The sequence below is a fragment of the Atractosteus spatula genome, chromosome 7 (assembly GCF_055471065.1).
Source record: "Atractosteus spatula isolate fAtrSpa1 chromosome 7, fAtrSpa1.hap1, whole genome shotgun sequence".
Classification (NCBI taxonomy): Eukaryota; Metazoa; Chordata; class Actinopteri; order Semionotiformes; family Lepisosteidae; genus Atractosteus; species Atractosteus spatula.
The window spans coordinates 59,904,857-59,919,554 of NC_142712.1; the positions used below are offsets into that span (position 1 = coordinate 59,904,857).

General features: G+C 40.5%; 1 protein-coding gene across 3 annotated transcripts in view; it reads left to right on the forward strand.

Moving 5' to 3' along the window:
* scaper (S-phase cyclin A-associated protein in the ER) overlaps nt 1–14,698 on the forward strand; it is a 125,785-nt gene that overhangs the window by 64,152 nt on the left and 46,935 nt on the right. For all 3 annotated transcript variants that reach the window (XM_088921049.1, XM_088921050.1, XM_088921052.1), the window contains exon 22: nt 299–425. In XM_088921049.1, the coding sequence (XP_088777175.1) occupies nt 299–425 (127 nt within the window). The remainder of the gene's footprint in view (nt 1–298; nt 426–14,698) is intronic.

The following is a 14,698-nucleotide window of genomic DNA, read 5'->3' on the forward strand; positions in this document are numbered from 1 at the left end:
GGCTGTTATTTATATGTTGATTTTGCTCCTTGTTATACCAGGAGCATATTTGTATGTTTTAAGTTTGCTTTTGATGCTTGCACATTGTCATTCACAAAGGACATTGACGTACCCAGGTCACATGTGGGGCTGTGTGAATTGCTTCAGCTGACTGCTGCAGCCTTCTGCCTCAGAGAGACAACGTTTCTGTTTGGTGTGATTGCCAGGGAGGCCTGGCAGTACTGTGAATTTGTGAATCAATCATTTTGTGAAAAGGCGCAACTTGTTTGTGAGAATCATCCTTTCATTGGCTCCTCAGGCTCCAGCGACTGGTGAAGGACTTGGTGAAACAACTCCAGGGGCAGGACAGTGGTCAGTGGCCCAGCAACAAGGTGTCAGGCCTGGACAGGACTCTGGGCGAGACCTCCCGCATCTTGGAGAAACAGGTACTCCCGACTCCATCAGCTCTGTGCTCCTCACAGACAACCTGAAGTACACACCCAGCGCTGCGATAGAGGTTCATTGCTGGAGCATAACAAAGGTTCTTAAAAATTAGAGTGAAAACAAACAAAAGCGCAACATAGAGGTTGAAAGGATATTTTTAGGATTTCTTTTATTCCAGTTCTCTTCTGTTTTGCAAAGTAATGCAAGCAATTTTAGCAGTGAAGAAGCCAAGATAGGCTTGGATTTTTTCCCCTAATTAAGTAATTACACTTGTGCTTTTTTTCGTGTTTTAATGCATACAGCAGCTGTGATGATTCTGTCTTTTCTAGTCCGTTCATTCCTTTTCATCGTTTCCTGTACTACAGAGACTGAACACAACTAGTGCTTTTCAAGCAGTAATACAGCTCACATCTCAGTCCCTGTCTGCTGAGATGAGTTTATGGTACTGAAATCTCCACTCATCCCTGAAACAGGCAGACTAGAAAACATATTTTCATCTCCTAATGAACCCATTTCCCAGCACCTTTCAAGAAATGTGGCTACCCCAATGTTGCGTAGTATTCACTAAAGTCTTTCTCTACCAGACTGTTCCTATTGAAGGCCAGATTTGGTAGTCATTGTAAAAAAAAAAAAGATGTTACTGATATAAAAGATCTCTGGCCCTGCTTAATTGATCAGGAAATGACGAATAAGGTACAACAAATGTACTGATCTTCTCATATATGTTAGTTTAAACAGTAGCAGGTTTTCTTTAAAGAACATTAATATGGCTCTTCAACAAGGACTTTATATTATAATCCATTTTCAATTATTAGACATCAGAAAATGATCTCGCCACAACTGAATCTGTGGAACACCAGTGGATGCCTTGCTTACATGATCTTGATTTTCTCTAACCTTTCAACATTACAAATTATGTGTTTGCTTAGAAAATGCCCTTAAGAATGCATTTCAGTAATAGTACAATATACAATCTTAACATGTTGATGCGGCTTTTTTGTTAGAAGCCAACAAAAATTAAGGGAGTCTTGTGATTTTTCCAACTTGGTAAAAGCATTGTATAGTAAATACACCATTGACTATATTATCTAGTGAAGAGCAAAATAATAAAATGTCCGATCATATATTGAACACCCAAATTCATCTCCTGACCGGTAATCAGAAATGGCCTAAGTGTTTATTTCATACAGTCAGTTGAATAGGTAGGAGTAAAAAAATGACTTGATTCACTGTGGTTTGCTGAGCTACCTCTAAAATGTCTGGAGCCATCAATAGTAAGTGGAATACCCAGACTAATTTGGACATCGACCAAAATAAGAAAAAAATAATGGCATGCCCAACTGAGAATGTTATTGAGCTTCTTATCTGTCGCTCACGAACCTTTACAGAGAGAAGGAGCTGCAGCTTTGAGCTTGCGTCCGGTCACCTGTTGACAATGCATGTCATTGTATGACATTTACACAAACTGCCAGGGAAATAATTTCTTCAAAATGTGAAACATCTCAAAGTCTAATTTTTCAAGGCCCCTACATATGATTTTTTATTCTTATTTCCTGCCCCCTAAAGTCTTTTTTTTGGCAGGAGCAATTAATAACAATGTGAAACAAGTAAGTCATCCTTGGACATTCCCTGAAAGGTACCCTGCTTATTTGTCACAAGCTGATTTTTTCATTGAAATTTGAAATGTATTTTGACATAACAGTTAGAATGCTAGAAATAGAAGCTAATTGTCCATAAAAATTCAATTTGGCTGGATACCACTTTGGATTATTCACTCTGCCCTTTTGATGTCATCAACAAAGACATTCAGCATTTCTTCTGCACCTTCTTCTGTTACTCAGATATCACTGTTGAGGTCTGCAGGAATGCAACACACTCGACTTTCTCATTGAAAAATTACAGCCTCCACCAACTGCACTGGGGAAATAACCTGAGAATTTTGACCAAACATGTTTCTTAGTGAACAGTATTTCTTACTAAGTGAAGAGTAAGACTACTGCTTGTAGCATGCATAAGGTTTATAATTATAAGAACCATATATACTTATACAACATATACAAATCTCCTGTATGTCAAATATTGTATGTATGGATTCTGTTTCAGAAGTCAAATGATATAGAACATCTAATAAAATAATTAAAACATGTTGTCTCTTCCCCATAAAAAGAGAACTGGTACAGTGTCTTCCTAAATCCTAATCATATCCCGTTGCAGGTGATTATTTTATGTAACAAAGACAACGAATAACAAACATTGTCAGAAATGAAAAGTCTCAGCTTGTTTTAAACATGAAGATCACGGTTATTGGGAAATGGCAGTGTCTTTTAAGGCAAAGATGCTGTTGTAGTGATATCAAGAAGACTATAACTAATTCTGTGAATCAGGAAAGCAACAAGCAGCCATGTTATTGTCTTAGAAAACCCTTTGTTAAATGGTATCATAGTCCTAAGCAGCTAATTATAGAATTGAGTGCTAAAAGTACAGTATTCATGACTAGAGGGAAATTAGCTTTAAACAAATAAGCAAGTACAGCTGTTGTTCAGACTTCCAGCTCCCTTTGCACATTATGTTTAGCAAGAGGCCATTTACCCTGTCACTGGTGAAGTCTCATTACTCCCAGCATGTCCTGATCAATAAGGTCAGGGAAGACTGATTCGAGCAGCTGTCACAGTGTTTATGAAGAGGAAAATATACAGTCGCTTCTAGTGGCGAGCTGTAATTCTCCTGCTAACTCGCGGGTCAAGAAATCAGAAGACACATCTCGCATGTTGGAGGGCGGAGGATGGAAAGATGATGGTGCCAATCATTGACTAGAGGGAGGGGATAGATGCTGTTAATGAATTTCCCCAAGGAGAGGCAGAGAGGAAGGAGAGGGAGAAAAAAGAAGCACCTGTGATGGAGTGTTTTAAGTGGGGAGGGGGAGGGGGAGTGGGAGGCAGGCAGGAAGCAGTAAGCGAACAAGCTGTCAGATAGACTGACGGTGTGTTAAGATGATGTGTTTGTGCTAATGAGCTGGGCAGGGACAGGAGTGGACCTAGGGGGTGGACACAGCCTGGGGCCTCCTCTCCAATTAGAAGTACTGCTGTTACTATAGTCACAAGCTAAGCAGCGGCTTAAATCCATCCCGTCGCAGATTGTATTGCAACTTGTTTTTGTTTTTAAGTGCCTAAAACGTCACACTCGTGTCTTGTGTGAGCTATAAAAATGCACATTGGACATGGACGCTTAGATTTGTGGTCTGTCTTCATCCCCTGTAAAGAGATTAGGTTTCCTGGATTGTTGTGCCACTGATTTGAATATCATTTAGTTCAAATGGCAAGTAAAAATCCAGGCTGTGGCATCACAGTGTCTGGTAAATAAAATGAGATAAGAAGAGAGAATAAAGAAATGGGAATAGGAAGGTGAAATTGCCAATACCCTTTAGACAGTTTGAGTGTTACTGTACCCTCACACCCTCTCACTTGTGTCTCTTTTCTTTTTAGCATGAAATAAGCTTTTACCTGTTCCACATCTTGTGTTGAGGGACAGTTTCTTTTTTTTTTCTGTGCTCTAAAGCATAGAACATTAGATGGGATAAAAGCAGGCAAATGTATTAAGTATTAATTTCTTTTTTTCTTTTTTTTTTACCCACCAACACCACCCACATTAGTGAGTTGCCCTTTTATGCAAAAGACTTATTAAAAGTTGTCAACATCTCATCCTTTGCTGGTATCTGGAGTTCTGTAGCACATGTAGAGCCAAGACAAGGACCCAGCAGTTGTTCAGTGCCAGGCCTGCAGCAAGGCCTAGGTCCGACACAAGTCTGAGAGGTAACCTTTCTTTAAGCTCCCTCTTGTATCTAGAGTGTCAGCTCACAGGGTTTGGGCAGTAGTGTAGCCTGCAACACCGGCTTCCTGTTCTAATCCCTGAGCAAAGAAAAATAAACAGCATACCTCTATCGGCCTGGTGTCAAGAATCTGTTATTTACCAATACGTCTCGCTTCGCAGCTCGGGACAAAAGCACGCCTCAGTCAAATGTTCGCTGTCTCACTTGGCTGAAAAGTTTTTCTACTTGTCACATAGTTTGAATGTGCCCTTCTCGTCTCATTAAAATGACATCTCCAGCAATACCTGACCGCCCCCACCCCTCCCCCTCCTTCAGTTCGTCCGCAGAAGTTTTTGACCTCTGTGTGCTGCTCCCTCTGTGACCGCTAAATGGTTTATTTTGTGTCAAACCAGATTTTTGTTTTTCCAAATTTCAGATAACTTTTTCAGATCTGCACTTACCAGTCATGAGCTCACGTATTTACATTTCAGCCAAAATGTTTGTCATAGCTTTCAAATAAAAGGTAGCCCGAGACGGACAGTGTTTATCACACGGCAGGGACTGTCAGAAACTGTTGGGTCTCAGAACTTCGGAACAGGGCCAGTATTTACATTTTCATTTGCTAGCTGTCAGGAGCCGAGTCTCTGCTGTGGCCGATGGGTGGCTCGCTGTTCCTGTGCGAAAGGACGGATTCTCCTGTCAGCGGCCTCGCTTCCAGCTGGCCGCGGGCTTGATTGAGCCCGATTGGATCTGACCAGTAATGCAAACGTGAGCAGGAAAAAATAGCCGCATTTCTTTCCTTCATTGAAGAGGAAGTCTGAAATAAGGTTCGAAAATGCAAATGGGGTTCCTTTAGAGGATTATGTTTTGTATTATCTACCAATCACGGTGTGAGAAAGCAACAAAACGCACAATACGTCAGGAGCCACAACGGGCTTTTGTAAATGCTTTAACTGATGGACTTGAGAAAACTACAGCCTTGGGCTTCTGTGCTATAAAATGCTCTTTTTTCAGATTTTTCTTCTCCGTTTTCTAAGAAAGGACAATATAATTCAATAATTTGAAGTCTCGTCTGGGGTACCTCAGACACCTCGATTGCGTTTGCTGACCAAGGCCGACTTGCGATCTGTTGCCTACAAAACGAGCCAAAAATGCTTCTGCCAAGGTGTCTAGTGTCTTGAGTTTAATTTTAATTCCATTAACCACTGTTAAATGGCTTTTTAATGTTTTTTTTCTATTATAGTAAGGGCAGTGCCTGAAAACCTTTCAACAGTTCTTTGCATGTTAAAAACATTTATACCCATCAGTAATAAAATAAATCAATTTGGTTTAATATCACTCAACACTGACCTAAGTGAATAATCAGACAATGTTTTAAGACGACCACATTCATTAAGCAGAGACCTTTCTTCCCATACGTGAGCAGTATCAGTTTTCAGTATAACATTTTCACAAATAAACTACATATTTCACTTCACGCTTTGAAAAAAGGTTTTCAAAGCGCTTTGAAAAGATCTGAGTCACATTTCTGTCAGAAATCACTGGATTTTAACAGTTGTTTGCCTGACGATGGATGTTAAGTACCAATGAGTGAGTGAGGTGGCTTCACTGTCTCTGCTCAGTCACCTTGACTCTGAAATAAACACTTTCTGAACAAAGTCAATGAAACCTGTTTTCTCAACAGCAGTGATCTTTTGAGGCATACCCACTAGGTGGCTCTGCTCATAGCAATTAATGTCCTGACTGTTTTCCTATCCTGGTGTAGTCCCCTGAAAACAGCTTGTTGTAGTTCACTGACACTCCTCGCTGTTAGGATTAGAATAAAAGTATCAGACAAGGTTTAGGAATTCTTTTGCTGTATACTGTCAGTTAAATAGTTGTCAGTTGAACATAAAGTAGCCTTTCGTTTCTCACCACAGACATGGTATTGAAGTTTGTGGCTCTTTTTTTTTTTCCCTAAATGTTTATTTAAAAGAAAGGTCACTGAAGGAGTCCCTAGAGAACTAAACTGGTAAATTAAAAAAAAATGCCTCATTATATTTTTGCTGGAGATCTTATGCTTTTCAGTCTGTGCAGCCCATCTTAATTGGGGTTTTAAGCAGGAGGAAAATAAATTATAATGAGGAACATCTCATTAAACTACAGTATTTCAATGTAAAACCAAAGGTTTTTCTTTGGAGTAGTGTTACCCACATAAGGTAAATTAAGTTTTACCATCACTGAATTTCTTCTCAGTTTATTTTTAATTTAATTTTTTATGCACAACTTGTGTGCTGTTATGAGAGCATCTTTCAAGCCTCTTTTAGTAGAGTGCCTTTAGGAAGACGTTAGTTGTGCTCTTAAAGCAAATACTATTTTGTCTTAATTGAATACTGTTTACAGTATAGAAATGTAGATTGAAGTTAGCTTTGCCTTCTTCTCAAATGTTTTTTTCTTATATTTTTTTAAGCAAAGGCTTTGGCTTTGGGTATTTTCCTTTGTAGTGAGCGGCTCATCCCAGAGCAGTAAAGAAGTCTCTTTCTCGTGTAAATGGCTGTGACTGAGCTTGGAGTTGAAACAAGGGATAAAGTTACATTTGTGGAATCTGATCTTCCTGCAAACAAGCCCAGTGAGTGAAGGCGGCTGATCAAATCAGTTTCCACAGAGTCCCGAGTTAGGAATAACTGGAGTCGGGCCTTCCTTGCCGGCAGATTTATATGATGTGAACTACACAGATGCTTCTCTCCTTTTGCTTAAAATCACATATGATGAATTGGTTCGGTTGTCTGAATGTATGTATTAAAAATGTTGCTGAGGTTTTATTTGACAATGCTAAATATGAAGGGCACAGGTTAACCTTCGGCTGCGTTGACTTTTGTTCGTTACAGCCTACTTACATTGTTTTGCTTTCCCACGCATTTGAGCTGCATCCCACCCAGGAGGAGCTGGAGATCCGTGCGCGCCCTCATAGTCCCCAGGTTTAATCTGCCAGCGACCATGAGCTGTTAAATTCTGCTCCATTGCAGTCTGCCAGTCCTGAGCGCGTGTCTGTCCTACTGATTGCCCCTTCTCTCACCCTGTCACTTGACCTCTGCCGCCCTTTGTGTTGGTGTCGGTGGCTCCTTTGCCTGGATCACTATGACCTAGCAATATTGCCTTTAAATAATACTTGAATCAGTGTGCCACCTTGGTGTCATTAACTGGGTTTATGTTTTTGAGGACGGAAGTTTTCGGGTTCTCCAATGTCTTGGTTCAGAACTAGAATTTAATTTTTGCTTCAGTGGGGGCTAATGATATTAAGATGTCCTACACGTCTGGATTTCTACTGTACAGTATGTCTAGTTAGGGGCACCATTCCAAGCTATAAATTGAGAAAAAAAGTGAATAATTAAATGCAGGAGTTCAGTGTAGAAGATCCTCAGTCACCTTACTTACTGTAAGACATTTTGTTAATAAAGGCAAAAATAATTGTGTAGTGAGTGGCTCACATTAATTTGGATTGCAGAATTATTCTGCATGCCTCCTGATTTTCTATACCCCACTTTGGAAGAAAATGTCTCATTTGAAGGCCTGTGAACAAATGCATTCAAACAGCACAGCATTGATGGGCTTATAAATGTATACATTAATATGCGAGTAGAATCCATAAAGTAGTAACCAGCCCAGAAGCATGTCTAGTGGAATATGGTGCATTCCACGCCTGCTCAAGCAGCTCGTTCAAGTTTCAGAGCCTGTCGCGTGCACAACACAGGCAGTTTCTTCACTTAGAAAATTCTGGCTACGTACCGTTGCATTTTCTAATTGAGTGAAACATTCATAATTAAAATGTTTAGATTCTGCTGAGGACTTCAGCATGAAGTGGAACACCTCAGGGCTGTTGAGCCAACCATGAGAGACAGGGAATTTAACTTCCAGATCCACACATCACAAAGTGTTCCTTGATAGGACCTAGATTCTGCTTAAAAGCATTTCTTTTTTGATTGCAGAATTGACGACCTTTTTTTTTTCTTAAGGGAATGTTTTATTTTTTGTTGGGTTTTAGTCAGACTAGAGGTGTCTTGAAAGAGAGTCTATCTTAGTGCTTAATACGCAGTCAGCGTATTAAGCAAAGAAAATGCTGATGTTTTCACTTGCATCTGTCCTGCATCACAACAGGTATCATATTCAAGAGAAAGAAGCTGTGATGTTAAAATACCTTTTCTGGTATGTGGTATATCTATCTTCCCACTGTTTTAGCATGTTTATTTATGACAAGGTGAAATTTGTGAAGATGTAGTTTTCCACTTTACCAAACAGACTTGTGTGATAAAAAAAACAGTAGATATGGAGCTCACTATTGTGGTAAGAATGTGAAAACTGATTGAAACAATGGCATTGGACTACTGCAGTACTGATCCATGAAAATAAACAAATGTCCATTTTCTGATCATCCAATTTCTATTTTCTGTTTTGTAGACCATAACAGCTGTGGGGTGCAGTTTGCAGGATGCAGTTTTGCCCCTGTTTTCACAGTGGTCTGCCAATACACTGACTAGATATTACTTACTGTAGCTCAGTCCCATAGCAGTGGGCCAAATAGTGTCACCTACTGTATGTTATTTCTGAACCAGAGTAGCCTTGAAATCAGGTAGCATATTGTTTTGCCATTCAATTCCTTCTGTCTGTCCTGTGGATGAGAACTTAAACGGTCCTTAATGCTCAGTCATTAAAAGATCCCACCCATGGTGCTGTTTGGAAGAGTAGAAGTTAATCCTGGTGTCCTGGCTGAATTCTACTTTGGAAGTGTCCAGTCTGGCTTTCCTAAACTTCCCCCTTAATTCAACTGGCGAAAGCAGTTTCTGCTTCTGGCACACTATGACGACCACGAGTCACCCTGATGGGGGCTGCACTTCGGTGGTGGATGAAACGGATCCCCTCCAACATGTAAAGTTTTTGGGGATGAAAGGGGCTATATAAATGCAATGCATTATTATTAAATATGGCAGAATTTTAAAAACCTTTATTGTCACTGCATTGACTTGGCAAATGTCACATTCTATCACAAGAATCACATTTCACTGACCAGTTTAACCTTGTGTTGCTGTTTTTGTTTGTTGTTCATTAACAATTCATGTTAAGGCTGTCTAATGAGAGCCTTTGTGACTGTTATCAGCTTCGGAAGCTGCACATTCCGCTCAAAGAGTCATTAATGATGAATACCCAATTCCTCCTTACATATCACTGACTGGAGACCTGATTTATCTGACTGGACTTCTCAGAGCGATTTCCAGCCCATTTTTCTTAATGGAAGCTGAGTCTTATTTTGCTACAATGCCTTTTACCTCATTGCGTTATAGGCATATGATATTTATTATCTGTAAAGGCGTATGTTATATATTTAAATCCAAAATTTAAGTTGATTTGCATCTGTTATAATTCAGTTAGTTTGGATTCTTTTAGTGTTAAATGATTCACTGCCAACATGAGTCTTTATTGGAAAATATCTACTCAGTCTATTAAATATCTCCTGGTTCATATATGCTGAAGAAAGATTCTCTTGATTCAGACCTAAAATTGAATATGTAACCAAAATTGATCTACAGCTTAGATCAAGGTCTATTTGTTCCGTAAACTCAGGTCAAGCTGTAGACATCGAACCCGCTGTTGCTGGAGCCTGGGCAGCTCTACAAGCTAGTCTGTAATTGTCTGTCCATGGTTAGTGTAGCTTGTTTGATTCTGTGACGCCATGGTGTTACTGAGTGTGGGCCCAGTGTTCAGAATTGTATACGATTTGAAACCGATTGTTAATCAGTCTGGGATCGTTAACCGTCTACTGGTCTTGCAAGAACCGCAGCATTCAGCTGCATTTGTTCGAAGTACTAAGAGTTCTCCAGGGCGCCGATAAGGTCGGCCCAGCAGACCTCTTCAGAACGAAGGGAGAAACGCCGATCAGAGGGCACAATGGAAACTGCGTGGAAGTGCATTTAAAAGCGAGAACAGCAGGCAGTTCCTCAGCCAAAGCACTACGTTCAGGAAAGGGCTGGATGCGATCCTTGGATCAATTAGCTCCTAACTACCGAATGGGATAGATGGGCCAACTGACCTCCTTCCATTTGTAACCTTTCTTATGCACAAAGTGTATTAAGACTACACTTTTCTACTGGTCTGTCTCTTCATTGAATATTACACTGGCTTTAATTGAACAAATTCATTAACAAGAAGGTATCCTTGTACACAGGGAAAACATTCATTGATTCAGAATCAATAACACCTTTCTGCCTTTTAATTCTGTGAATTGAGGGCATCTTTCAGCAATAAGCATTTGAACTAATCAGTATATAGAAAGGCTGTTAAGAGGATTTTTGTCCTTTTTACAGATTTTGTTTTTTATTGCACCTACACTAGCCGTCCCCAAACCTTTGCACAGTGTCGTACAGTTCCTGGGTGCTGTACATGAGTTCTGTGCCGTGGGGGGAAGTATTGCACATTGAAATGAGATTCTAGAACCAGTACCTCCTTCTGGTCACGTAGTGTGCTGCTGGGAATGAAAAGCTCAGAAAGCATGAAGACTTTCTTCTTCTCATTTCTTCTTCTTCTCTACCTGGAGAGTCTTCATAGCGTTGAGGAACACAGAATGTGAAATGTTGGCATTTGAAATGTTGACATCCTATCCTCTTACAAATACAGGTTGTTTAAGGTTGTGCTGCACAGCACGGAGGATCAGAAGGGGCTGAGACTGAGGAGGCTGCTTGAAAGCTGAACAATGAAATTGGCACCGGTTTGCCTGCAAATAACATCTCCCATCTCCTAGAGTCTGTTGTTTCTACAAAACCGACTGTTTTACTGAATGACTAGCCTGTATAAAGCCTCCTCGTGCCAGTGGCTTGAGGTGCTGAGAAGATGCAGACGATGGGCTGCACTGAAACACACCCAGCTCCTCTAATGAACTCCCAGACAGTTGTTCCCCATCTGTTGCCTGGGGTCTGAAAGGGTCGGGAATCCCCTCCCCCACAATTTACTGGCAGCTAATCACAGTGGCTTGTGGAAGACAAGTACAAAGGCAAGACCATCCAGCCCACCTGCTATTATACTGGCACTGTCATCGCCAGAGATCAGCAGCTGTTTGCCCTTTTGATTAGCTTGTGTAATGACAGTTACTCCGGATAATAATTGGATAAGATTCCTAGGCCATGTAATTCAGGTTGGGGCTGTCTTGTTTTTCCCCCTCCCTCTAGCGTTTAGTTGAACGACATTCCCGAAAAGGAGCCTCTAATCCTATTATTGAGTCAGTCGTTCAGGGATGGCCTGAAGATTAAAGCAACTCTGCTTAACTCCCTGAACGGGGCAGTAACATGGGAGCTTTTTTAACAAGGCCACACTTTTTCTCCTGTATGCTTGGCCTCGTGCCATTCTTAATTCTTAGCCCAGCCTTTTTTTGGACTGTAGTCCGGTGTTACAGCCAGACAAACTTCAGAAATGAAGTTCCTCAGTTTCAGCTTTGCTTCTGATATGGTTTTTTTTTTTTGCATGACTCTTGGCTTGGTCAGACTAGAGTAAATTACTACAAATACAATGTAGCAATTCAGTGTTTAGATGGCGGAGAATGTTTGTTGTAACAATAATTTCTTTTTCTGTGGCTTGAGTGTTTTGTGATGAAGTCATTCCAAATCAGGAAATGCTCAGATACCACAAAGACGTATGGAGTGAAGTTTTACATCTCTGTCCCTAATCTGTTTATTTGAACATTCTTTGCTTTGGCCACTGGTTATCGGAGCAAGTGGTGTGACTGCTCAAAATCTGCAGATGATTGCTTTCGTTAAAAACAGTTTGGTTTAAATCTTGTATGTTAACACTTCTTTCACTATATAAGGTCCCAGTCACTTCTGTAACAAACAGTTTACCCTTTTCTGTAGTTCCTTTTATGATGAAATGCAGATGTTTTGGCCATAAGTCTTCTTAAATATCCACATAAACAGTTCAAGTATCAATGAAGGAGAAAGTTACATGGCATATTGTTTGAAAATATCTTTCACTTTAATACTTTTGTACTATACTCTATCTAGTGGGCAGCATAATGAATGATACATTAGATCTATTTCCTTTCCATCATTTGGGAGAAAATTAATTGCACTCAATCTTTTTCTTGTTTAGCTTTCCTCCCTCTGTTCCAGTCCAAACTAACATAAAAAGTACATGATGGGGGATGGGGAATAAATCATTATTTTGTGACTATCCGGGTGGGGTTTTCCACCCTGTTTTTTTATGTAAATTCAACTGTGAATAAAGCTCCCCCTTAATTGAGCTGGTGCAGCAGTTTCTCGGTGGGGCTGCTGGTGCAGAATGGCTGTCGGGCGACTCCCGGGTGCGGCTGCACTTCAGTGAAGGAAGTAGGTGGCGAAAAGTATGAAGCACTTCGGGACCACCTGGATTCAAAGTGCTGTATAAATGCAAACATATTTTTATATGACTTATTAAACTTTCCCCTGCAGTGTTGTTACAAGCAGACTTTTTACCGGATGTGTTAAGACAGCTACATCACATCATGGGGATGTCGGCAATCTCCCACCATGTCCATGACGCAGAGAAGGCAGTAGGAAATGCCGCCTGAACAGCCAGTATTTCATGAGTACATTTAAAAGCCAGCTGGGGCTTTTGCATGAACACCAATGGCCTTTTTTTGCCACGTTATCTTTCTCTAAAGGGTTTAAAATGTTGTATAGAGGCACAAGCCCTGGGGGTTATGTAGATGACTAAATTGCGCCATTAGCAGACATTCCCACCCGAGCTGTTTTGTCTGCCTGCAGTGATCCAACATGGATGTCATTCCCAGGCCGCCCTATGACAGGAAACCTTAAGACAGACATTGCGGTGAGGGTGGGCATTCCCCAGCCCCTTAGGTCACACTCATTAGAAGGCAATGGTTGTTGTAAAGATCTTCATAAACCACCTTATTCTTTCCAAAGGTCCATTTAACAAGCCGCCATAAAGCCATTTCCAGCACACAAAAAGCTTTTAAGAAGGCCTGTTGATGGTTGATGGGTGGGTTTAAGACCACACTAAGCTCCACTCACTTTGGTAGGTATTGATTGGGTGCCATAAAAATAGCCTGCGCAGAGCAGCTTGGTGTCCCCTCCTGGCCTCCCCCAGACATGCTCCTCCTGTAGTGGGAGAAAGTGCGTGTAATCTGCACACACCCCAGGTAAAACTCAGGGGGGAGGAATAGGAGGCTGTCTGTGTGCATGTTATTGTTTGAAACTTGATCTCTTAACCCCAAGAGGGTTCACAGGTATTTTGGCTACCAGATGATAAAGAATTACACCAGTGGCATTTGTGATTGACAGTAAAAGAGCTTATGTGTAATTTTTCAAAAACGCTTCATCCGTTTCTCCAAAAAATGTGTTCAGGCTTGCTTACCTCCAGAGCAAAACCTCTTGGAGTGCTCGGCTTTAAATAGCTGTATTAGGCAGCAGAGACAAAGCTGGTCTTATTTGCTCTTTTCCATTTTCTTTCAGCACTTGTTGAGCACCCTGCTGTCTGCATGGATGCGCTCTGGGTTTCAGATATTTAGTTATGGATTGGTAGCAGATGATTTGAGTTGGTTTGTTTCCATGATGTCTGAGTCTTTGCTCTGCTGCCATCCCTCCTAAAACAAAAGGAAACTATTTAGAATTGTTGAAGGCCTTTGACTTTTTTATAGGACTTCATAAACCGCTGTCAGTTCAGAGTAGGCCTTGATCTTGAAGGAATTTGAGGAAGTAAGTAAATAAGTCAATTATTTACTTTAACTTTAAACTTACCTGTTTGTAATGGAAGAAGATAGTCCATATAGCAATTAGTTTATTTAGTCAAGCTGTTTATTTTACTAAACATGACAATTTCAAGTGTGTTTTTGCACAATGGGGATGTTTTCTTTTTCTATTGTTTGCAGGATTAGGTAGCATTGTTCAGTACAGCACATTCTGTGTGTTTTGACTCAAAACAGAGCTGCCTTTTTAACCTGCCGCCTTCTCCAGTACGTTATTTTGGAGTCTACACATCACAGAGTGTAGCCGCCCTCTGAACAGTCTGCTGTATGTTTATTTTTACTGAAATTGTGTAACTGATTGTGATTAACTGATTTTCTGGGATAGGCCAGAATACATTAACTTTGTTGCAGTCTGCATTAATGAGTGCATTTCAAACCACAATGAAAGTAAAATGTACACAGCAATATGTAAAACCTCCAATTTACATCACAAAATAGATTAAATTTTCCAGGTATGCACAGCACCATATTGCTGTCATTGTCTGCGATTCATAACGAGGAAAAAATTGATGAGGTGAAGCGGCCCTATTACATTGTAAATGAGCAGGCTTGTGAATACATCTCTTTTAATCCAATAGAAAACTTGCTGTTGACTTCGAGACTGTTTTGCCGACAAATACAAATACTACAGATTATTTTGGAACATTTCGGCTGTGAATTGTCTGCTATACAACATGTTTGCTCGTACACCACAGTACATTAGTCAT